At 38.7% G+C, this 26,429-nt stretch overlaps 2 protein-coding genes across 3 annotated transcripts in view; both read left to right on the top strand.

Annotated features, from left to right (window-relative positions):
• Nucleotides 1-4,516, top strand: part of TPD52 (tumor protein D52) — a 121,550-nt gene extending 117,034 nt beyond the window's left edge. For both annotated transcript variants that reach the window (XM_032610010.1, XM_032610009.1), the window contains exon 6: nucleotides 1,145-4,516. In XM_032610010.1, the coding sequence (XP_032465901.1) occupies nucleotides 1,145-1,264 (120 nt within the window). In that variant the 3' untranslated portion in view covers nucleotides 1,265-4,516. The remainder of the gene's footprint in view (nucleotides 1-1,144) is intronic.
• Nucleotides 4,517-6,845: 2,329 nt separating this feature from the next.
• Nucleotides 6,846-26,429, top strand: part of MRPS28 (mitochondrial ribosomal protein S28) — a 100,801-nt gene continuing 81,217 nt past the window's right edge. Inside the window, exons 1-2 of the mRNA XM_032610011.1 lie at nucleotides 6,846-7,210; nucleotides 23,606-23,787. Of these exons, the coding sequence (XP_032465902.1) occupies nucleotides 6,995-7,210; nucleotides 23,606-23,787 (398 nt within the window). The 5' untranslated portion in view covers nucleotides 6,846-6,994. The remainder of the gene's footprint in view (nucleotides 7,211-23,605; nucleotides 23,788-26,429) is intronic.

Genomic DNA, 26,429 nt, shown 5'->3' with positions numbered 1-26,429 from the left:
ATAACTCCAGGAGTCTGACTGGGAGTTACTACTGACATTCATGGTCTTAGAATAGAGAAGGGACCAGTTGTGGGGAGGAGTTGTTTTAGACTTGTGAATTGCAAGAGGTCTTCACATTTTCTTGTAATTAAGGAATGTTTTAATAAATTTAATAAATATACAGTGGATACAAGTCATGCACATTTTTCATGCAATTCAAAGATTTTAGATGGGAGGCCAAGAAGAAATGAGAGAGAAAATTTCAACGAGATTCCGATTGTTAATGAATCTGTGGCCAGTCAAGACTGAGCTAAAAGCAAGGTCAGATGCAAGCCCACTGTGAGTTGCATCCTTGATCATTGACTGGTTTCTTAATGTTAGTCAGCTGTCCTGTTGGTCAGTCATGAGATGTAACGGGGGCAGGAGAGGGGGTGACGGTGGGCAGGAAGCATAGCTTCATCAGTGTCACTAAGGATGTGTAAGGGTTTTGAAAAGCATACAATAGTATACAAATGCGGGGCAGATAAATTCATTCAAACAAATATTTATTGACAGATTTTCAGGCCAGATAACTTGGAGTAGTGCTTCACAAACTATAATGTGTATAGGAAGCACCTGGGGATCTTGTTAAAGCCTGGATTTCAATTCTGCAGATGGAGATGGGGAGGCCAGTCTGGGGTTCCAAATGTCTAACAAGCTCCCCGGTGATGTTGAGTCTCTAGGTCCATGTACCACTCTTTAAGCAGCAAAAGGTTAGAAAGTTTATGCTGTAACTGGGAAACATACATATATTTCTTTCCTTTGTTTTACTCAATAATATTTCACAAAGTGTTATCCAAATACAAAGAGAGTTCAGTAGATACTTTAGCATAATAGGCCTTACAAAATTCTTCAGACAACCTTCCCCGTGAAGAACAATAAGCAGATAGGGGAAAAAAGTGGAGGGGTAGAATTTACCAATTTGAATATTTCAGCACGGAAACTGCATAAGTTTTTCTGTGAGACGGCATGGAACATTACAACAGTACTAAATTCTGTACAAATAATCACTGAGCTCTTAGGCTCCTGATTTATTCTTCAAAGTAAAATTTGAGTTACTTTATGCAGAGTCAGCGAAGTTTATGTTTCCTAATGTCTCTTCCTTTTTGAACTTTTGTTTTAAAAGTCTAAAGTAGGAGGAACCAAGCCTGCTGGTGGTGATTTTGGAGAAGTCTTGAATTCGACTGCAAACGCTAGTTCCACCACCACGGAGCCTCTTCCAGAACAGACACAGGAGAGCCTGTGAGATTCCTACCTTTGTTCTGCTACTCACTGCCAGATGCTGCAAGCGAGATCCAAGCACATCTTGTCAACATTCATTGCCATGAATTTCCACCAGATGTGCTTTTGTTGAGCTTTACATATTCCTTTGACCAAATAGTTTGTGGGTTGAACAATGTAAAAATATCTTAACCTCTATTCCTGGGAAACACCCTTTTATGTGCATTTAAGGCCCTTTATTTAGAAAATATCATTATAAAAACATATATAGTACCTGGAGATCCTCACTAGAATGACCTAAGAAGCTGTGGGTTATCATAATTGCTTTCCTACTTTACAAAATTGCTCTGGATCTGGGATACCAGTTTGATCTTTGTCTTCTATACAATTTTCTTTTTTCCTCTTTGAATCTCTGTATATTTGATTCCTAGGTAAGATTGTTCTTTCAAGTTTTCTGTATCCTGGTTATTAAAAGTTTTGGCAAATTGTTCTTTGCCTCCAAGGGAAGAACTACCAGGTACAAAAAATATTTTCAGATAAATATTGTTTTGGAATAAGTTATCTTACATCTTGGGTGTTTGAAGACACCAGACTAAATATTCAATTTATTATAGTTTTGTAAGTGACAGTATGTACAGACAGTAATTCAAAATCCTAGGCGACTTGAGAGCGGAGCCCTCACATCCTTGTTTATCACCATCTGTGACAGTAACCATTTCAGTGTCATGGTCATTATGCGTCATGGTTATTGTGCCACTTATAGCTACTTATTTTGCACCAGATTAAAATTTTAGTTTTGGAATAGACTGTAAGTTAATGTTCTGAATCAAGCATATTGTATTATCAATAGGTTGAAATATGAACACTGTCCTCAAACATTCAGTTCAAAAGCCTGAAAGATTTTTAGATCTAGGTAGCTGAAAAGTGCTAAAATCAATCACATTGGGGGAACCATTGTTGACTTCATTTAATTCATTTAGCAGCATTTACAGTAAGAAGCACACATGACTAATATAACTTGAAAAAATTTTATACTAAGGGGTTGGTGATAACTCCTGAGGATTTAATGCATTAATAAAAATCAACTCATCATTTTCTACTTACTTGTTTTCAGTGTGTTCGAAATTACAAAATGATACTGTAGATATTGCCCCCTGCTTTGAAAACTGAGTGTCAGGGCTGAATGAACCAAAGCCTCTGGAAGTATCTGCATGGAGGCCAAGGTACTCTATTAATTCTAATGACTACTTACTCGTCACCATCTTTCCCTTATGCTGTGTATGGTTATGGCCTACAATGTTGTATTTGTTATTTATCAAGTTGTGATTGTTTTATTATTGTTTATGCCAAATGTTAATTGCCAAGCTTGGAGTGACCTAAAGCATTTTTTAAAAGCATGACTAGATTTACTTTGGGATAAATTATCTTATCCAAATCTGAAAAGCTACAAGTGTTGATTGTTATAAAATATTGATAACATGCTCTTGATCGCTGGAGCTTTTGTTAGCACTTCAGATGCAACTGAAACTATGCTCTATTACGTGTGAAAAGCTTAATAAATTGTGTATATCAGTAGTATAGGTCTCAATATTTATTATGAGACCAGTGGTCTGGAAACAGCTTGTTGTGTTACATAATCAACCGGTATCTATGCTTTAAAAAAAAAAAAAAGGCCGTTTTTTACCATCTGCTTTAAATCACTGCTTCATGGTATTAGACTACCATAAATTATTTACTTGAAAAGGCTTTAAGGCAAAGGTTGTTGAAGCATTGTCCTAGAGGAGTCGACATGTAGAAATTTGTCTTTTAATAGAAATATCATGGTTACTCAACATAGCTGTTAAATTATTTTTTCAACCAGTTAGTCTTTCAGTTGTTTTTATCACATCTTCTTTTCATCACATTGTTTCTTGGATATCCAGCCCTATTGTTGTCTTTTTAACAAAGCAAAATGGAGAAGATGGCAGTTTCTTTAGTTGAGTGAAATATCCTCAAGTCTCCTTACTTTATGAGAGAAATGATAGAACTAGGGTTGGAAGGTGGGATGGGTGTATGTGGGTATTGGTGACGGTTGTAAAAGAATAAACTGGAGAATCACTTTTCTAGACATCTACCTACACTTAATTTAGAAATGATTTAATCTATCGCAGAGTACTCTGCCTCTTAAAAGCAACAAAACAGAAGAGGGACGATAAATTTAGAAAAATAAACATCGACTTAGAAATATTATTCCAAGTAGTCTTTGTGGAAGATTCAATATTATGAATTCACAGATATTTAAGCAATTTAGAACACAGTAATTACTAAGAACAGCAGAGAGGGGTCCCGGTCATTCTACTGTGTTTTGTGTTTGACACTGGAAAAACATAGCAACAGGAGTGAAATCTCAGATATTTAAGGATTCAAGAAGTGTGACAGAAGAAAATAATTCCTGAAATTATCCCCTTCTTACAAAGGAACTCCTTAATTTATGGAGTTTATGGGAAATAAAGCAAGAATTCTCATACCTATGAGGCCAAAGTAATCAATGGAAGAGAGGAGAAACCATTGGATTATCCTAGTAGTAACTGAAACTACTGAAATAGAGAAAAAACATGTTGAATTTGGACTCACTACTTCTGGATCTGTTAAGGAAAAGATAATACTGTCTATTTTTTTTTTTGTATAGTATTTGAAAACAATAAAAATTCTATAATTTGGGCATGGGTTCTTTTGTATTACCTATCTGCTGAGGAAAGTGGGTAAATCCATTCATTATACAGCTTCTCTCCAGACCCTTCATATCCTGGGTATAGAAAGAACCAGGAGCAGCTGTATGGACTCAGTGTATCAAACAAAAACGCTACATGCTGACTACAAAAAGACATTTGTAAGTGACTATTTGCTGTATTTGTGCCAGAGAGGCTGCATAAGGCCCTATATCAGGATTGCATGTGTTTCTTTATAGCTCTTAAGACCCAGATGGAAAATCAGATTTTTGCCCATAATGAGGAGATGTTTGGCCATTAATTAGTGACTGTCCCATTGTAATTGGATTAATTATAGAGACCGTATTGGCTTACAGTTAATAATAAAGCATTATCACTTTTAAGTAAACCTACAATCCACAGATTTCAATTTCCACGTTCTGATTGTGAAATGAAAATGAACCAAAATCAAAATGAGCCAAAAGAACTCACTTTTAGTTTGTGAGCCCTGAGAGGGCAGGGCCTGCATGTGCCTATCACCTGCCAGGATTTTACTTAAATAAAACGCTACTTGGTGACTTTCACTTTAACACGCTTCATCTCAGTGTGCTTTCAAGTTTTCCCCTTGGTTTCTAGAATTAATTATTTTCTCATTTTCCAGTTTGACTATTCTCTGGTATTCTCTTCTTCCAACTCCTTAAATGTTATTGCCTATCTGTAGTAATCTTCTACACAACCTCCTTAGTGATTGTATTCATCTCTATGGTTGAAATGACTGTCTTTACAGTAATACTCGTATCTTTCCGGTGTATCACTAGCCCTATCTTTATTCCAGGTTTTCATGCATGTTTGAGAGGCATGAACTTCTAAGTCACCTTCTGGTCACCTCCACCTAGCCACTAATAGCCACTATTTATTGAGCTTTTAGTAGGTGTTGGGCATTTCACACCCATTTCCTTTAATTCCTCACTCAAGGATGTGGTGCTGTCACCATCTGATAGATGAAACCACAGCCAGTAGACATGGAGCCAGAACTTGAATTACTTTTTTATTCACTTGTCATCTGCCATTACTAATATTTTTAAAAAGCATACTAACAATTTGAAAGCTATATGGGAAGAAAGAAGCTTGTGTTTTTAGTAAATCAAGAAGGAAAGGGCGGTTCAAGGAATACAGCAGGATCAGAAGTGCCATGATGTTGAAATACTGCCATTAGGGTTGTTTTCACAATTGGCACTGATACAGGCAAGGACAGTGTGCAGATTCCCTCAGTCCTTTACCCTGTCTCTCATCTGATGCTTCTGATGCTCTACCAAAGGCAGAGAACTAGGCATACTTGAAGTCAGTTGATGCAAATTTACTCTTATCCATTAAAAACATCAGGATTTGTCTCCAAATGCATTATCACAGTACCGAAGGAATTTATCATCTGGCTGAGGTAGGACACGAAGATAATACATCTACTGAATTTTAGAGCTGGGATATTAGTAATCCCATTTGTTCTGTAGATGCTGATTTAGTTAAGTTTACAAAACACTTCCTTAAATTTAAGACAGAGGCTAATAACTTGGTTTTACGTGAGGAAACCAAATCAGCAACATTAAATTGGCTTCCCTGCGATAAGGACAGGAGGTCGAACTAGAGCTAAGAACACTGGTCAACACCCTTTACAATTTACCACACTTTTTCCTGAAGGGAAACAGAAGTAGCAAGAGCCATAAAAAGTAATGCAAAAATATCTTCGGCAAGACTGCATTAATGGTCAAGGGAAAGACACGGTTTATGTACCAAAAGGGAGAACTCACCTGGAGTAGAATTTATCTTAAGCTCTCCACCGAATTTAAGGACTGCCGAACAGGTGGCTAGTAATAAGTTGTGTGTGATCCATACAGTCATGCACCATTCTAAGGTTAGTGCACTTCTAGGGTTCTGTCTACGCAGTTGATGAGAACATCAGAGTTTTAAAATCCACAGTCAAAAGCATTATTGGGAATTCCCTGGTGGTCCAGTGGTTAGGACTGTGCGCTTTCACTGCTGAGGGCATGGGTTCAATCCCTGCTCGGGGAACTAAGATCCCGCAAGCTGCGCAGCGCGGCCAAAAAAAATAAAAAGTCTCAGTCAAAAGCATTATTAAAATAGGGGCTGTAGTCATACATAAAAATTCCTTCTGTCCAAGTACTTGTAAATGAGCTGGAAAAGTGCTTGCTACCTCCCTTCAGATAACTGCGCATTAATATAAGAATGCTGGGTAGAAGCTGGGTGGACAGCTTAATTCATAAACACTTCAAGCATGGAGTTAGGCTCGCTTTTGAAGAAGGTGGGCAAATTCTGGCAATTAACATGGGGCGGGTAGGGAGAAAAGCATAAGTGAGGGTGGGCCTCTGGTGGTGTATGTTTTGGCATTACGAAATTCCTTAATTCCCTAGAAGGGATTGTAGCTAAGAGGTGACCAAAAATGTCTCAAGTTAATATTTTTGTAACGAAACTTAGATCCAGGATTTCACAAATGTTTGCGCCCTACCATGTGCCCGCTGTCAGGTATTCAACAGCAAAAGTCCTGCCCTCAGAGTTTACAAATCGAGAGAGCAGACGCTAAACAAAGAGTACTACTAAGTAAACTACGTGGCATATTGTCTGGGATTCCAATTCTAAATAAGATAGTCAAGGAGAACCTCGCATTTGAGCAAAGACCTGAAGAGCGGTGGCGACCAGAGAGACCCTTGGGGCCATCTGGGGCAGACATGCAGGCGGCGGGGCCAGCAAGAGTCGCATTACCAGAATTTACAGCAGTACAGGCCCAAAGGGCACCCGCGAGGGCGAAACTGCTCCGAGTCAAAACCCTTTCCATGCAAAACTTAGCGGGTCGCTACTAGTAGGGGACTGGAGCCACCAAGGATTTAGTCCCCCAATTTTACCTTAAGTCTCTCTCACACCACCCTTCTACCTTACACCGATTAGGCCACGCCCACCGGCCCACAGTGCTCCGCAAGTGGGCGGACCTCTCATTGCCCCGCCCCGTGACCTGCACGTTCGCGGAAAAGCCAAAGGTCAGAGGTTGTGGAGCCGTCATGGCGGCGCTGTGCCGGACCCGTGCCGTGACTGCCGACAGTCATTTTCTGCGAGTGCTTCTCTTCTTTCGGCCCTGTCGAGACGCAGGCACTGAAAGTGGCTCCGGAAGCGAGAGTTCTGATTCCACGGAGCCTAGGCCGCGCCTGGGCGGCTTCGCGAGCTCTTTGAAGCGGCACTCAGAGCTGCAGCGGAAGGCGGAGCTCGGGCGGATGAGAGTGAGTTGTGGGGGCTAAGCCAGCGACGCGTTGGCGGGCGGGGCCCGCCGTTGTGGGTGGAGCCGGGAGCCGGGACGGAGCCCGGCGTAGGGGGTGGGCCCGGCAGGGTGGGTGGGACCGAGAGGCGGGGACGGGGCCCGGCGTAGGGGGTAGAGTTGGGGGTCGCGGTGTGGCTTGTCGCACCTGCTGGCCACTTAGAACAGAGCGTGTGGTGGTGTTTTTCTTCCGTTTGTTGTACTTTTGTACAGTATCTACATGCTGGGCGTGCGCTGCCCACACTGCTTTGCATGCGTCTTCCACAGGCGAGTGCTGGAAGGGAAACCAGCAGCGAGCGTTGCTGGTGACGCGCCTAGGGCGACTCTTGGGACTCCGAGTAAAGTTGGACTCACACTGGGAGAGGCAGGGCCCTCTGCGCCTCTTGTTCTACCTAGTAGCTGCAGTGTGGACCTTAGTGTCTGGCGTACCAGGCTCATCATAAATATTTCTTAATTCAGTGGAGAGGTGAATCAGAGAATTACTGTCACTATGAACTTGAGCAAGTAATGTAACCTGTCAATGCTTCACTTTCCTTTTCTGTAAATGACCTTTTTTTTAAAAAAAATCCATCTGTCCGAGGCAATAATTTTGTAAAATGCGATAGCATTACTAGATAAATAAAATGGAAGAAATAGACGAAAATACAAGTCAGATTTTTTGAGTCAGCGGACATGAAATTGGATGTCTGGCAATATTAAATTGTATGAACATAAACTGTCTCAATTTCTGTACTCATCGCCTTGGGAACCAGTACCAGTTTACCGATGGGTAGTGTCGTGGGTTATAGAAAACTGCCCAGCATCTAGCACAGTGCTTGACTCTTAGTGGGCACTCCATAAGTGTTTGCCCAATGCGTGAATGAATGAATAGAACAGAAAGTGCACATTTGAACTTCAGGACAATCTGAGCAGTCTTTGAATTGAGATCTTTGTGTGACTGCTCGCAAACGGTTGTATAAGTGAGGATAGGACAGGCTTGAGCATGTGAATTAAATGTGCTACTCCAGAGTAATAACTGAGCAAGAACAATTGTCAGAGTAATAAGAAAACTGAAGGTACCACATTAGTTTTATTTTAGTGTTTATTGGAAACTTTCAGTACTTTTGTGACATATTTATGATGAGGAATATGAGTAGTTGTTAGGTATTGATGTAAAGATTCAACTTTGTGAAAAATCTTTCACTTCACTCTTTGAAGTTTCTGGAACTATTTAATTGAAGAGTATCCTGAGATTACAAGCTGAATAAAGTTCGTCTTTATTGTGTGATCAGGATTTTTCAAAAAAAATTGTAAAGTATAAAAATAGTATTGCAAAAGGAGCATGTAAATAGCACTGAAGGTTACTATGGGAAATATAAAAGCCCCCTTTTTCTTTTCCTCACTTTTTCAAAGCTGGAAGGTGTATTTTTATAAATGCATACTGCTAGGGATTTTATGTACGCATATATGAATATAAGCTAATTATATATATATATATATATATATATACTTAAAAACGTACAAGTTTTGAACTACATTATTAATGTTTAACAATGTAAGCTCTGGATTCAGACAGACTTGGTTTGAATTCTAATTTTTCTGTCATTTACTGGCTGTGTTTCCTTGGAAGGTTACTTGATATCTGTGTATCTTCCTTTCCTTTTTTTGTGAAAGGAAAACGTGTCATGGGATTATTATGAGATTAACTGAATTCATTATTTAAACACTTAGCACAAGTATCTGATAATAAGCACTCAGTATATTTTCATTGCTGCTGCTGAAAATTGCTATTCTCACTTAAGTATAACTTTGAATATTTTCCCGTATCATTATATATGTGTAGTGTAGTGTACTTACTGCTGTCCCTAGGTATCCACGGGGGTTTGGTGCCAGGACCCTCTGCCATACCAAAATCCCTGGATGCTCAAGTCCCTTATATAAATGGTGCAGGTAACCCTCTGCGGCTCCCGCATCTGTGAATACAGAGGTCTCACTGTATATCTCATTGAAAAAATACTTGTTTGGTATTCCATGGTGTGGATATAGCATACTTTATTTAACCAGGCCTTCACTAATGAGCTTCTAGGTTGTTTCTGGGTTTTTTTTCCCCCTTAATACAGACAGTGGTACAGTGAGCATTTACCTTTTTTTGCTTGTTTATGGGATATATACTAGGTCAATGTGTACACACAGTTTGAGTTTTGATACATACAGACTGCACATTTCCACTTACGTGACAGTGTCTGACAGTGCATGACAGTGCCTGTTTCCTCACCCACTTATACATGTGGGGTATTATAAGTGGATTTTCTTGGTAGTGGACAGTCAAAACAAAATACAAAATTGGAAACTGGAGTTGTTTATCTCTCACCTCTGATACCAGTTTGTAATTTTTATCAAAATAACTGCATGTTCACATTTTTTGACTTAATAAGTAAGTGCTATCAATTTGAACTCATAAAATACACTTATACCAACAAAATACTACACTTAATGTTATATATATTGGGGTTCTGTGTAAGATTTAATTTGTAACATGGTTTCTGCTTAAAAAAATGTTTTTAGAAGGTAAACAGTTTGCTGTTCCCTAAACAAAGCATTATTTCTTTACCTTTGCTCTTTCCCCTAGAATTAGCTTCCCTGCCTGCAAATTCCATAGTAAAAATCACCTGTTCTTTTAGGCCTTTGTCATTTCACCAGTCAGGTGAAACTCCTTCTGAATGTCTTGGGGCTTTGTTTTATGCTACCTTTATTTTACACACACAACTCTTAAGTTATATTAGAGCCATTTGTGAACTTGTTTTATCCCGTCTCCTAGATTGTAATTCTTGAAGGTCGGGATAGTTTTTTATTTACCCTTTTCATTCCTTGCATAATGCCTTACACATAAGTAGGGATTTAATATATATTTGTTGATATGAACTGGAATAAGATTTACACAGTTTGATGTCTGAATAACTATAAATGAGAAATAACATCTCGTGTTATTGGATTAAAATGTATATATACATAGGAATGAAAGTTGACATCCTACCCATTGGTTTAATTCTTACTCTCAAAGTGCAGACATGTATATATATGTGCACCTCAGAAATAAGTGATATTCAGTAAGAGCCAAGCAAGTTATCCTTAAAAGGGACTTTCCCCTGCAGGTAGGAATTTAATCAAGGACAGTTCATCATGAATTCCCTATCCTAAAATTTCAGTGAGGTTACCAGTTAAAGGAATCTCAAGTTTAAATGACCTGAAAGGCCATTTACTCATCCATGCTCACTTATCCATTATCTTTTCCTTGATTCATTAGCTTTAAGATTGGTTTATGCATGTATCTCTTTAAGTGTTTTTTTGTTTGTTTATTTTTTTTTAGGATGGGACCAAGTCCTTTTCATTTTTGTAACCAACATAACACATACTTATGAATACAGGACCTGGTAAATGTTTGCTAAATACATTTTTAAAGTCAAATACCTTTTTTCTTTTTTTTTTACTATTTTAAAAACTTTAACCCTTTTATGTCACTTAGACAATAGAGATTTGTAGAACGTGTTAAGCCGATGGAGAGCTATGGTATAGTGAAAGATCCACCTTATAGCCACAGGGTGGCAATAGTTGAGCAAAGAATTGGTTTTCTGCTTTATGAATATTACTGTTTCTTAACAGTAGAGGGGGGCATATTACTTTTCAGCACATTGATAAAATGGTTTGCAAGAGTTTTTGAGGCTACACAGAATGTTTTATTTTTTTAAGATGGAGAATAACATTTTATTTTAGCTTATTTATGTAGAATACTGATGTTATACTTTATAGTTTCATTTTAGCAATATATTAGTTTATGTAAATATTTTTAAATGTTATTTTTTACTTTTTCATGAATATTTCTTATCGGCACTTTTTATTTCAAAATGCTGGAATATTCCAGAAGATAGAATATTTAAATCAGCTGTTTTGTCCTTTCAGAATACTGGGAAAATCCAAAAAATAGCTTACTTGAAGGATTTGTTTCAATTCTCTTATCTTTAGTATAAGTTTTAAGTCTTCTAAATTCATAAAATAGCAGTATTATACAGCTTTATTTAACCCTTTGTTTTCTCACTAGTTTTATACTGACAACTTAAAAAATTACACAAATGTTTTAAAAACTAATATGTAAAGGAATGATGAAAAATATTTCTGGTTTTAACCATGGTGCTCCCTGGTTTTTACATTAGAGAATTTTAGGAGAGTTATCTCCAACTAATAAATAAAACCTTCTGAAATGTCTAGTTTCACAGTAGAGTCTAACATTTTCAAAGGAGGTTTAGAGGAAATGACCAGTTAATATAAAAACAATGAAAGAGTGTATTGAGGTAGATATAAATCTCTAGGAAAAATAGGTTTTTTAATCAACAGCTATAATATACCTATAAATAATACTATACATTTCCTACAAAGAAAAGATGAATATATTCTGTATGTATTTTGTTTTGTGGGTGGTCATATGCTCTGATCGTACGCAATCAGACTCTTAGGACTTCTCAAGTCAGCATTAGCTTTCACTAGTTGAATATCTTTCTTAACTCTTATTTTTGCTCAGGCATCTCACTCCCTTCTTTTAATGTGTTTGGATTTTGCTTTGTTTTTTCTTTTAAAGGCTATATTAAGATTTTCTCTTTTGATTAATTTTTCTAATGTGATTACAACTCTTAAGTTTGTTTTTATCTATAGGTATTAAATAACATAGGAAATAAAGGAAACTATCACATTTGAGTGGAGCCTGGTTTGTAGGGATTTGGGCCTGCACCTGGTAAAATGCCTAGTTGGTCAGTAGTCTGGGACATGTGAGATACCTCCCCTACCCCTAAGACAGAAGCAATCCCTGCTGTCATGGCAGCTTTGTTCTTGAACCCACTGGGGAGGTGAGCAGGAGTGGCTGGGGAAAGAGGTTGACTGACCTCCACATGACTAGTTATCTTATCCCTTGATTATTAAGATTCTTTTCTGCAGAAGAAGTGATTCACATTTATTTTCTCACTCTGTCCATTCTATCTTCCTATCTCTTTCCCAGACCTTCTTGTTATCTATTTCCCAGTCATGTTCCTGCTAAATCCCTGACCATCCAGCAAAATCATTAGTCATTCACACGAATCAATATAGATCCCACCTTAGGCCATCTCTCTTTCCAGGCAAAATGATCATTCAAGTATATGCTCAAAGTCCTTTACTGCTGTCATTCAAAGGTACTCTAGTTCTGCACTACACTTCACCTAGGGAGGTCTGTCAGAATCTCATTCTACGTGTATATACTGCCACTGCCACATCTGCTGGGTTGTAAAACTCAAGTAGTAGAAGAGCTTACCTGATAGCCTAGACCTTTTACAGAGGCTTGTATTGTTCTGGGCACCACTCAAAACTGGCAACTTTTGGGGTTACTTGGTAAAAGAGTTGAAGAAGCATGTCCAAATGAGGTATTTGTTGCCTACAAAATTCAAAGAGACCCACTAGGCATTGAGCTTCTTTCTTAGTGGTAAGAAAGGGTAAGTTGACGTAGCCCAGACCATTGGCTCCCTAGGAATTTCACTAAGGCCCAGTATTTTTGTGGGATTTATTTCCCACCCACTGGCATATATGTGTCTTACCATGTGTCAGGAGGAGTTGCAGCTTTCTGCTTCCAGGTCTAATCAGCATATGAAATGGAGCGGCATGCTGTCCAGTGGAATGGAGTGGCAATCGAAGTCTTTGTAGACTAGATTATGGCATAGAGCTAGAGAATTAATGTAACCTGGAGGTATATAGTCTTTACTAGCAGGTCTAGAAAAAGAAAGCATTTGTTAGATAATTATTGCATACCAGGTGCTGGAGGATATTTGATTTGCTCCAGCCGTGAAATGACATCTGGAATAGCTGAAATCGGAGTTACCACTTGATTAAGTTTATGATAATAAATTGTCATTTTCTAAGACCTGTCTGTTTTCTGCAGGGCCTCATAGGCAAGTTGAATGGGCATGTGGTGGGAATCACCACCGTGCATCTTCCAGGTCCTTGATAGTGGCACTAATGGCTGCAATGCCTCTAGGAATGTGGTATTGCCTTTGATTTACTTGTTTGGTAGGTAGGGGAAGTTCTACTACCTACCAAACAAATTCATCTTTTACTTGGCCTTCTGTACCTTAATAGCCTTCACTCCACAGATCAAGGAACCAGTGTAGGGATCCTGTCGGTTGCTGAGTATACCTATTCCAGTTGTGCATTCTGGAACTAGGGAGAGAACTATAGAGCAGGTTCATGGGATAGAGCTGAGCTAAAACTCCATTTATCATGTGATCTCCGTAAACCCCTGTTCTGACTGGCATTGAGTTGGTTCTTGAAGAGTTAGCATCAGTTCAGATAATCCCTGAAAGGTCTGATGATTTTTCCTTCCTCAGTGAACATTCTGGTAAATAGCCACAGCTCCTTTTGGGAAAGCTAGAAGGAAGATGGGTGATATAAATGTTTGCTTTTGTAGTGGGATCTTTCCTCGAGGGGACACAAGCTCCTCTTCATTCAGAAGGCTTGGTGTCTGAGAATTGCTTCAACTTTGGGAATTGGTTGAGGGGCCTTGATATTCATATGTGGTATTCAAGTCAGACTTCTGTTCTCTAGAACTAGAGTTTTCCCATCTATTTTATTTCTAAGGACACCATAACCAACCAGCCGACACCAAAGAGCTCTACGGGTCAGATTAGTTGGATTGCTGTTAGGCTCTGCTGCATCATGATAACGGTGCCCACCATGTTGTTGGCTAGTAAGTGCTGGCTTGACTCCTGCCACATTATCTGCATTGAATTCAGGGAGCTCTTGTTGGCAGCAGTTCTCACGGTCAGTCCTGGCCTACAGAGAATCACTGCCACACAGCTTTCAGGAATGTTGGTGCTCCCTTCACACAGGTACTTCTCTTAGCCTTGGTGAAGTGAGTATCTAATAGATCCTCTTGGGGGCCATAGTAAGGAGTGGTGAACAGATCATAAACAGTCAATTCACTCCAGCATTCCATTCACTTCAAGCCTTTGGATACCTTTCTTTGTGGTATACTGAGGAAGTTCTGGTATTTCAGCTTCATCTAGTATAGCCTATCACTCTCAGCCATTTAAGCTAATGTATTGTATCTGAATCTCTGCTTAGTGAGCCTATATTGGTAAATTTGGCTCAAGGCAACGCTGTCTTCCTCTCACCCTGATCCAGTATCCTTAGGATCCATTCCCACATATATCGTCAATTTCTGTGGATATAAATTAGCAAAATCATGCAAATCATTCTGGTTATCCAGTCTCCTCTTGTAACTATATTTCTCCCTATCCGGCATAATTATTCTCCTGCTACTATGATATACCTCTATTATAAAGGTTTCTAAACTTTTTGATAATGCCCCTTCATTAAGAAATTTTTGAACACACCTTCCAATATTTACTTTATTTATTTCATTTATTTAGTTTTGGCTTTGTTGGGTCTTCGTTGTGTGCAGGCTTAGTCTAGTTGCAGCGAGCAGGGGCTTTTCTTCGTTGCAGTACGCGGACTTCTCATTGCGGTGGCTTCTCTTGTTGTGGAGCACAGGCTCTAGGCACGCGGGCTTCAGTAGTTGTGGCATGCGGGCTTCAGTAGTTATGGCTCGCGGGCTCTAGAACGCAGGCTCAGTAGCTGTGGCGCACGGGCTTAGTTGCTCCACGGCATGTGGGATCTTCCTGGACCAGGGCTCGAACCCGTGTCCCCTGCATTGGCAGGTGGATTCTTAACCACTGTGCCACCAGGGAAGCCCCAATATTTACTTTAAAGAGATTTATGTACTACAGTACTATTTATTATACACATTTTAAAGCATTCACAAAAAACAACAGTTTAAAGGGTGAAGTAAAAAACCATCACTAGAAGTTCCAGAAGTTTCTTCTTTTGTTCTCTGGGTTATCATGGAGATAAATGTTCTTTCACATTTACTTGCCTTCTTTCCTTCAGCCTGCTCTCTAGGTTTGTATTCCTTGGTCCCAAGTCTCCTAAATCTTTCTGTGCACAGTCTCCCTTTAAGCTTCTCACAAGTGTTTCTTGCTTTCTTCCTCGATTTCTCTTGATAACACTACTTCTCAGATGGGTCTGAGAAGAAAAGGAGTCATTTTGGTTCTTGCTTCTCTACCATTTCAGACCACTGTTGTGTTAGAAATATTTAAGGAAATCTTAATAGAATCCTTGATAGAAATCTTCTCAATTCTTTGAGTTTTTTTCTTCAGCATTTGACTCACAGCTTTTCTCTTTTCCCCTTCTTACTTGCCATCTTCATGGACTTCAGCATGTACATCGATGACTTTACTAACACTTGGGCAACAGAGATGCACATCGTATTCTAAGTATCATATTCTTAGACCTTCATTTCTACTTTCTTTTAATTGCAGATATACCATAATTTATATGTATACAAATTCATTATCACTTGGAACGCTATCTTCAAGTTCTCAAACTCCTGAGTCCTCTTGGACCACAGTTTTACCCTCTTCACCTTCTCCATTTCCTGAATCCCACCTTTGTCTACCAGTCTATCAGCTTTTTTTCTGGGTCTACCTTTCTTCATACTCAGTCTGGAACTACTTGGCAGCCGTTCTGTCTTAGGATCTCACTCCCTTAATCTTTTGTCTTGCCTTCCATCCTAGATCTTCCTAAATGCAACGGACATTGCTCCTATACCTGGCCTGCCGTGTGCTCCTGGGTCTGCTGAGTGCAGGGTTTTTCAGTCTTGGCACTGGTGACACTTCGGACCAGATAATTCTTTGCTGTGGGGGCTGCCCTGTACATTGTAGGGTGTTTAACAGCATCCCCGGCCCCTACCCCGTGCATTCCAGTAACATCCCCAGTCATGGGAATCAAACATGTCTTCAGGCATTGACAAATGTCCCCGGGGAAGAAGGGGGATTGGGGGGTGGGGAGAGGGAGGGCAGGCAAAATTGTTCTGTTTGAAAACTACTAGGGTTATCCATAAAACTTGATGGTGACTGGGTCTATAAGAAATTGATTAATTTTTTGTTTAAAGCTACATTTTAGGAGGTGTTTGCCCTGTCAGAGGCACAGTTTGAGAGCTTTACATATAGTCATGTGTTTATTTAATCCTCACAACAACCCTGTAAAATAGGTATAATTATTAACCCCATTTTATAGGTGAGTAAACAGCAGCACAGAGAGTCTAAGTGCATTGCCCCAACCACAGAGCTGGTAAGTGGTACCGCCAGGACGTGAACCATGCGGTTTGACTTCAGAGCCTTCAGGAGCCCGCCCTCCTACTCCAGGCCTTGCTAATTGCTGATACCTTGCCAAAGACCTGTCATTTCGATTCTTTTCTTTCCTGATGGGCTAAGTTACCTATTGCTGCATAACCAACCCTCCTAACTTATTTCTCTAGACAATTTATTCAATTATTATTATGTTTTTTAGAGAAGAGAAAAAAAGTTTATTGTATTTATTTTGCCAGGGCAATAAATGCCTTATTATTAGGTATTGTGCGCTTGGCCTTCTCTGCCAGCTGTTCTGTGCTTGACAGAAAATTGCCTTCCCTGCCTGTATTCTTTTAATTATTCCCTTTGTTTTCAGCCTCTCTTCTCATTCCAGCTTTCTATAATTCCTGGCCTGATGGAGTCCAGCACCTTTATGGGATTCTTCAGAATAGATTGACTTATTTTCATACTGCATGTGTTTTTAGCTGCAGTTTCCTTCATTCTGCTTCACTAGTTACCACCCTTCTACATGTTCTCAGTCCACTAAATAGTTGTTGAAATCTCATATACTTTTTGTCTCCATTTTCTTCTCTTTAATACTGAGGGTTTGTAATTTTTTCGTTCATTTTACCATCTGAATGGAATTTCAGGAAGGGAAAAGAGAAATGTAAGTACTCATTCTGCCATCTTGAACCACTAATCCATTAATTTTACTAAAAGAGCATTGTTACGACCATAACATTTACTGGTTAGGGTTGAGGAAACTGAAGTTGTTGCAGCACAGTTAATAGAAGGGAGTCTTTTTTTTTTTTGTAATACATAAACATTTCATTCTGATATCTTTTTTTAAACATCTTTATTGGAGTATAATTGCTTTATGATGGTGTGTTAGTTTCTGCTTTATAACGAAGTGAATCAGCTATACATACACATATATCTCCATATCTCCTCCCTCTTGCATCTCCCTCCCACCCTCCCTATCCCACCCTTCTAGGTGGTCACAAAGCACCGAGCTGATCTCCCTGTGCTATGCGGCTGCTTCCCACTAGCTATCTATTTTACATTTGGTAGTGTATATATGTCCATGCCACTCTCTTACTTCGTTCCCGCTTATCTTTCCCCCTCCCCATGTCCTCAAGTTCATTCTCTACGTCTGTGTCTTTATTCCTGTCCTGCCCCTAGGTTCTTCAGAACCTTTTTTCTTTTAGATTTCATGTGTATATATTAGCATACGGTATTTGTTTTACTCTTTCTGACTTACTTCACTCTGTATGACAGACTCTAGGTCCATCCACCTCACTACAAATAACTCGATTTCGTTTCTTTTTATGGCTGAGTAATATTCCATTGTATATATGTGCCACATCTTCTTTATCCATTCATCTGTCGATGGACACTTAGGTTGCTTCCATGTCCTGGCTATTGTAGATAGAGCTGCAGTGAACGTTGTGGTACATGACTCTTTTTGAATTATGGTTTTCTCAGGGTATATGCCCAGTAGTGGGATTGCTGGATCATATGGTAATTCTGTTTTTAGTTTTTTAAGGAACCTCCATACTGTTCTCCATAGTGACTGTATCAATTTACATTCCCACCAACAGTGCAAGAGGGTTCCCTTTTCTCCACACCCTCTCCAGCATTTATTGTTTGTAGATTTTTTGATAATGGCCATTCTGACTGGTGTGAGGTGATACCTCATTGTAGTTTTTTTATATATAAATTTATTTTATTTTTATTTATTTTTGCATGCGTTGGGTCTTTGTTGCTGTGGGTGGGCTTTCTCTAGCTGCGGAGAGCCGGGGCTACTCTTTGTTGTGGTGCGTGGTCTTCTCATTGCGGTGGCTTCTCTTGCTGCGGAGCACAGGCTCAGTAGTTGCGGCGCACGGGTTTAGTTGATCCGTGGCATGTGGGATCTTCCTGGACCAGGGCTCAAATCAGTGTCTCCTGCATTGGCAGGCAGCTTCTTAACCACTGTGCCACCAGGGAAAGCCCCTCATTGTAGTTTTGATTTGCATTTCTCTAATGATTAGTGATGTTGAGCATCCTTTCATGTGTTTGTTGGCAATCTGTATATAGAAGGGAGTCATTTTTAAGTTACTTGTCAGAGAAGACACATGATGAAATGTTTTTCTTGCTAACTAATATGAAGTAAAGTACATAGAGCATTTCATTATTTTTGTTATTGTTTATGTTTAAAAAGGGACTAGGTAGGATTTGTCTTCCCTTTTCAATAGTTTATTACTTTAAAAAAACATTTTTATATTTTAGAATATTTAGGAATTCCTACTACTCAACTTGGTAGGTATCCAGTCTTTTCATTTACAAATGAGAAGGCAGACCTAGAGAGGTTAGAAGACTTATTACTCAAGATTTTTTAGTTATTTAGTCGCTGAGTTGACCATAGAACCCAGATTTCCTAAATATTTCTGTTATTCTACTGTACTATGTCCTTACTTTTAAGTTTTAAAATAATGTTTCTCTCTACTTTCCACCTTTTGAGGCAGTTGTATTTAAATCGCTGTTCAGCCTATCATGTGGCCGTGAGAAGCAGGTATGGTGATTGTCTGTGAAATGAGGTGGCTGGACTCGCTGATACCTTGTGTTTCCTTTAGTGCTAGTAGCCTCTGATTCCAAGCTATGTATTAAATGTCTTCATATGCATTATGTTTTTTTTAAGTTTATTTCTTTTTTTTAATTAATTAATTAATTAACTTATTTTCGGCTGTGTTGGGTCTTCGTTGCTGTGTGTGTGGGCTTTCTCTAGTTGTAGCCAGCGGGGGCTACTCTTCGTTGTGGTGCACGGGCTTCTCATTGCGGTGGCTTCTCATTGTGGTGGCTTCTCTTGTTGTGGAGCTCGGGCTCTAGGCGCGCGGTCTTCAGTAGTTGTGGCTCATGGGCTCTAGAGCGCAGGCTCAGTAGTTGTGGCACACGGGCTTAGTTGCTCCATGGCATGTGGGATCTTCCCGGATCAGGGCTTGGACTTGTGTCCCCTGCATTGGCAGGTGGATTCTTAGCCCCTGTGCCACCAAGGAAGTCCCTGCATGATAGTTTTATACATACATACATATGTACATAGGCTTTATATATTAAAAAATTTTAAGTACTACATATTCTTTGTGTTCTAGATTTTCTAATATAAATAATATAAAGAGGGCTTCTCTGGTGGCGCAGTGGTTGAGAGTCCGCCTGCCGATGCAGGGGACATGGGTTCGTGCCCCAGTCCGTGAAGGTCCCACATGCCACGGAGCAGCTAGGCCTGTGAGCCATGGCCGCTGAGCCTGTGCGTCCAGAGCCTGTGCTCCGCAACGGGAGAGGCCACAACAGTGAGAGGCCCGTGTACCGCAAAAAAAAAATAATAATAATAATAATAATAATAATATAAAGAAAAAAGTTCTATATGTAAATTTTTACAGTTAGCATTTGATATATTTCTTTTGAGGAATTTGTATCTATATAATATTACTGTAAACGTATTTGTAAATTTATGTAAGTACGTATATGAATATGTGCACCATGGGAGTTCCCTGGTGGTCTAGTGGTTAGGATTTGGTGCTTTCACTGCCGTGGCCTGGGTTCAATACCTGGTTGGGGAACTGAGATCCCACAAATCGTGTGGTGTGGCAAAAAAAAAAAAAAAAAAAAAAGTGCACTATTATTTTTAACTATCTACCAGATAGACAGTGTTCCCTAAAATTTTATGGGTATCAGAAACCTAATAAGTGTGAAACTAACTTACTCTCTTACTTCTGCTGCACTGCTCTCCCACCTCGTCAGTGGCTCCCCTTTTCCCTTGCTTTCTACAGCCAATTGGGTATCAAGTCTTTGCTGTACTGTTTGGTAAATAGCTCTGTATCCCTTCTTCCCTATGGCCACTGCTTCAGTGTAGGCCCTTTATCATCTCTGCCCTAGTTAGTGGAGGAGCTTCTCAACAGTTTGCCCCCTTTCCATTTCCCCCTCCCCCTTTCTCTGGTCCATTTTGCATACTGCTGCCAAAGTTTTTTTTTTAAACAAAGAACAAGTACTGTCACCCCATTAATGAGAAACTTCTTTTGATTTCCCACTGCTTATAGGATAATGTCTAACCCACTTAGCCTTTGGTATAGGACTCTTTACAACCTGAATGAGGGTAGCAATTGTTTTCAGCAATTTTTGGACCCTAATGTCTTCTCACGTTCGTTTAACTGTTTCATATATTTTCATATCAAGGCTAGAACGGAGTCTGGGGTACATGACAGGCACTCGGTATTCAACACATATTTGATGAACGAATGAATGAAAGTGGAACTATTCCCTATATCTGTAATTCATTTACCTTCCCCTGTTCTATCTGGGCAGTGCTATTCAACTTTCAGGCTTCAAAGTGAAAAAACAGTACTGCAGAGTAACAGGAATACTTTGGAAATCTGAGATTTATGACCAATTCTTAAAGGAAGCAGTCCACCCTAAGGCACCTGCTTTACCTATGACAACTTTAGGAATGAACTTTGTAGCAACATTTTCCATAAGCAGGATTAGACACTGAGATCTATGATACACCCAGAAGGTGACAGTGTGCCTGGAGTCTTCGCAGTCTGCAACAGCATGAGAGGAGCCTACAGTGTTGGTTGTCATCATGGATTGTGCTACATTTATTAGTTTTAGAAGCCATTTGACAAGTAAATGAGGAATTCAGAGATGATTCTAGACCATGTTTTTTGAAGGAGGGCTTTGTCTAACTATTTGTTATAGTTTCCAAAAAGTATAGCAAGCATACAATTTAAAAGCAAATTCAGGTATTGATCAAGGTGTCTTATACTTGTGGTAAAATCATTTCACTCACTGAAAACACATTGACTTCCATTGTAAAATATAACAAAGTGAAGGCAAAAATAATGGAACAAAAAGCAATAGCATTCTGTTTTACTTGATTTTAAAATCTCCTTTAAAATAATTATTCATAATTTTATAAAGTTTATAATGTAAATATTTCACAACACATTTACTAAAAATCTCAAGAGATCATATTAAATAGTCAAGAACACTCTATTTTCTAAAACCTAGAGGGAAATACCATTTACTATCATACTAATCTCAGCCCTTCACAGTTGTAAAGGAGATTGTTGTTTTAGGAGGAGGCCCTAGTGATGGCTGAATTATCTTCAGTAAGTATTCAAGTATTAGATCTACTATTGTATCTTCCTCTCATCTGCTGTTTTAATGACACCATGGCTTTAATTGAAAGTCTACCTGCCCCCCGTCCCCCCCAAAAAAAAACAGATGAAGAAGAAGAAGAATAGATATCAACCACAGAAGCGGAGTAATGGGAAAGCAGGTTATAGGGAAAAATGAGAAGGACCTTCCCAGGTTGTAAGCAGAATGAGACCCCCAAGCTGATAACCTGTCTGGTCTTGCCTGGAACGGTGCTCTTCCCAGCTGCTCTGGATGGTATAGTGGTTCCCAGCAGAGGGTTATAGTAGCTGCACTTGTGTCTGACAGCGTACTTCGTATTACTCTCTTTGCATCAAGAGAACAATTCATAGCTGTTTCTGTGTTGAGCCTATAAGATGTGTTTCACGCTTGGCTGTCTGCAAAAGAACTATTTTCAAGGTGCTTGTTTAAGGAATTAAATATTATACTGTGTAGAATCATAAAACTAGTATTATGGCTCAAAGTGTAATATTCCTGGCTACCTTTTCAGCTTTATTTGGCATCTAGGTCTACTGACTTGTCTTTCGTTTAGATCAACCCTTATGTGCTAAGGATTCCTTTCCATTGGGTTTCAACCCACTGAAACAAATCTATCACCATATCCTCCCTCCAGCATCTAAGGGACTTGGTATCTGTCAGATGATTTGACTTTCTTTTTCTTGAAGCAGAGGTCATAAACTTTTGGTTCATAGGTCAAAATGTGCTCTGATTTATAAAGTGAAAGACTTTTTTTCAATGTATAAACACTTAAAATTGGAAATTTTACATTAATATATGGATTTCTGGCTTTTCTTGGAAGATCAAAAGATGTGGCAACACTGGACTTGAACTGCAACTGCAGCTAGAGCTGAGTAGTGGCTATGTTTTTAGTTTGGCATGTATTCTTCTGCTTAGTAAGCTCCTGGCTGGGCATTTGATTATTTTCTAATCCTCGGAGTATCCCATGCATTAACATTGTCATAAGTATGGTTTTGTAGTTTTTAAAGTAAGTGTATTATCAAACTCTTAGTAATTCTCCCTTAAATAACAAATGTAAAATTCATTCCAGATACAGGATATACATAGGCAGATCAGATTGTTAATATTCTTCTGTGATGAGCTCTCACAAACAGAAACTCAGCTTCCCTTAGTTTGAACTGAAGTGCGCACACACCACACCACACACAAATTAACGATGAGTAGAAGACACAAATCTGTGTTCGTGGATTTCTGAAAAAGCATGTGTTTGGAAAAAATTTTGGTAAGTTAAAAAAAAAGTAATCGGCTTGCATTATATGTTCAGCCCTACCTCAAGTAAATTCAGTACGTCAGATGACTCCTAGAAAGTGAGTAGCACAAAACAATTAAAGCTGTCTTTGCTTTAAAATTTTACTTTAGGAAAAAGAAGAAAATTATAATGTTAAAATACAACATTAAAATGATAAAGTCAAGTCATTTGAAAATATTACATAACAAGAGCTCGTGTTCAGACTGCTAATTAAAGGACCCTTAATCATTTTTATCTTAATGCTCACTTAAATTTGTATTAAAGCATAGTCACTTTCATTAAACCAGTATTCGAAGGCATTTTGCTTTTTGCAGATGGTCAGTACTAGGAATGAAGCCAATTGCCTTCTTGCATGCCCTCCTCGCACACTCGCCTCTCTACCCCCTCCTTGCCCCAGGCCTGAAGCTTTGTCTAAGGGGGCTCCTTATCCCGCTCACATTCCAGATTCCACCCTGGGCCACCACATCTGCGCCATCCCCCACCAAGCACAGATGCCTGCTTTTCCCTGGCTCCTCTTCAAGAAGGAAAGGAAGGAAAAGGAAGTTGAAGAGCGTCCCAGGCTTTTTAAAGCAAAATTCCATTTCAGTATTTTTATTATTGCTACAAAACGTAAATATACAGCAAATTGACTTTTAAAAATTTCCCCTATAAGACATTACTATACCTACCATATTATACCTTAGCATTGAACTGTATGCATATAAATATCTCTTTTCATATTTAGGGCTCTCCAAAAGATGTGGAATCCTTCGCGTCTATGCTGAGACATTCTCCTCTTACACAGATGGGACCTGCCAAGGATAAACTAGTCATTGGACGAATCTTTCATATTGTGGAGAATGATCTTTATATAGATTTTGGTGGCAAGTTTCCTTGTGTATGTAAAAGACCGGAAGTGGATGGAGAGTAAGTAGAATCATTTCTAAGTGCTTTAAGCGTGTGCATAAAAGTTGAAATACCTCAAAAGTATTACTGGACTTTAATTGGTGATTTTTTGAAAAGACAGAAAATATGTTTATTTCTCTTCATCATGCTAGTTAGTCAAGTTAGGCCAAGTTCATATCATGTCATATTAGTCAAGTTAGGCCAGATCCATGTCTTCTCAAAGCAGTGAGAGCAGTTTTGGGGAAGATTTGAATGTCCATCCTGATAATAAACCATTTCATGCCATAAAGTTAAAACCAGCTTGGGAATAATACATGCTGCTCAGGCCATTTTACGTTTAACTTTTTTGCCTCTTTTTTTTTACATCTTTATTGGAGTATTTGCCTCTTCTTTTCCACAGTCTCCATCTGCTTCTCAGAGAAACCTCTGCTTTCTGTTTCTTCATGTTCCTTTCTCTTACTTTAGAAAATTCTGATGCTTTATCATTTTCTTTTCTTACTATTTTGCATCTGCTCTCTGGATTAAATTTTTCCTGAACAGAATTCATTCTGTTTATTGTTTGTGTAGATAAAGATAATTGTGAATATAAATATGCCTTATGAAAACCACTAAGGTGGGAGACCTGGGAGTAGAATATAAAGAGTGAAAAGAGAGGTGGAACTAAGACTCTGAGATTGGAAAACAATAGTCATCAAGATAGAAATGAATTTTTTCCACCAATTTTTAATGTACACATTTTTTTTAGATTTTAATATTTCTGACACCAGGATGCTTCTTATAGTTGATGCAATTTAATTGGTAATTTAAAAATTCTTAATAGTACATAAATTATGGTGACTCAGAATCAATGGCATCTTAGATAAGATGAATTACAGTGATGAAGAAGTTTGTGATGTTTAAGAATGAGTCAGACCATAGATATGAGTAAGGAAAGAGTCTACTCTAGTTCTAAGGGAGCAGTTACAAGAATGGGTTGCCTCTTTCCCGAGAGCTCTGGATACCTAAAGGTCGTCTTGATAACTGGGCTCACCCAGTTAGGAGACAGGAGCCCCTTCTACCTGAATCTGAATAGGACCTGACAAACTCAACTGAATACACATGTTCTCAGATCAGTGATATGTGAGTAGATACTTAACAGCCAGCTCTCCAATAAATAAAAGGCCTTGATTTGCCGATTTCTGTGGTATGAAATAGTTCCACCATGGCCAATGTTAAGTTACCTATGTGAGGTCATTGAATGTGTAGTTGGAAATATGAGTGCACAGTCAGCTTTCACAAGCTGGTGCAGTCTGGCTCCAGCACACCCCTACTGCAGGTAGTCAGAAGCTAAACGGTGTCTTAGCAAGGTGAACGATGCAAACCAGGTGATACCTGGAAGAGAAAATGGGTTCTGTGCTACGTGGCATGAGAGGTAATGGCTAGGTCTTGACTTGCCCTGGTATATCAAATAACATACAAACTTAGTCAAAAATAGTAAAACCTAAAGAAAGTTCTAAGTAAGACGTGTCTGTCCATCTAGATTTTAATACTGCAACCTATATCTATTGTGTAATGGGGTATTGAAGGGATTAAATTAGATAATGTATGTAAAGATTTAGAACAGTGATTGGTATATAGTAAACAGATGCTACTATTATTATTCTTTAAATCCTGATGATTTAGGGTTTTTGTGACCTAATGATGACATCCCTCAAGAATTTCTGTTGAGGGATTTTGCACCAGGCAAGTTGTGAAGATATGTGGTCCTAAAATTGTCCTTCAAGAGAGGCAACCTAAACTCTCTCATACTGTCAGCAGGAGCTGTAGCAGGTCATTTTTCATTAATAGAAAATATATCAGTAATTTGAAAATGAAGTACTGCTTTGTTTTATATAAAGAAATCCTCTCCTCTCTTCCCTACAATTGATAAGCTTTACATCATGCTACCATGGGTGCCACCCAGTTGCAGCGGCCATCCTTATTCTTACAAGCTGACCTAACATGCAGCCAGAACATCCGGTATTAGCTTTATAAAAAGATGTATTTTACATATAACTCTGCTGAATTATGGGTATTTCACCTGCTCAGTCAAATTTATTATAAATTGCAAATGCCAGTTATATACATGTTTCTTTATATTTGTGGATGGAATTTTGTTTGTGATATTTCTTTCATGGATATTTATTTCTTTGTGGATATTCTTTTATCTAAAGTTTTTTCCCCCATTTTATGATATATTCTTGAGCATAAAATTTCAGAATGCTTTAGGTGTCTAGAATTTCTGATTTGATTCTTATGCCTTATTAACTAGATCACAGAATTTTAAATATCAGTATTTTTGACTAGATATTTCTCTAATTCTATAATATGATTTGAATTTATTTTATGTGTAGTATAGCTCTAAATGGTTAAATATTGGAATCTGTTGCAACATTAATTAAATTAATTTTAATTAATTTAATTAAATTTCAGTTTAATGAATTGAAAAATTAAATTAACTGTTCATTGAAAACTATGTACATACCACATAAGCACACATCCTATTAACAGAAATTACTATATGGTTGAAACCCCCATCTCCACATGTACTCTCCTCCCAGTGAAGCAGTCTATTTAACAGAAGTGTTTGTGGGGGGACAGTGGTGGCTCATAATAATTTTGCAAAATAAATTCTCTAGTCTAGG

The sequence above is a fragment of the Phocoena sinus genome, chromosome 17, assembly GCF_008692025.1.
Source record: "Phocoena sinus isolate mPhoSin1 chromosome 17, mPhoSin1.pri, whole genome shotgun sequence".
Classification (NCBI taxonomy): domain Eukaryota; kingdom Metazoa; phylum Chordata; class Mammalia; order Artiodactyla; family Phocoenidae; genus Phocoena; species Phocoena sinus.
Note: the sequence above shows the minus strand (reverse complement) of the source record. Positions and strands in the feature narration are given on the sequence as shown.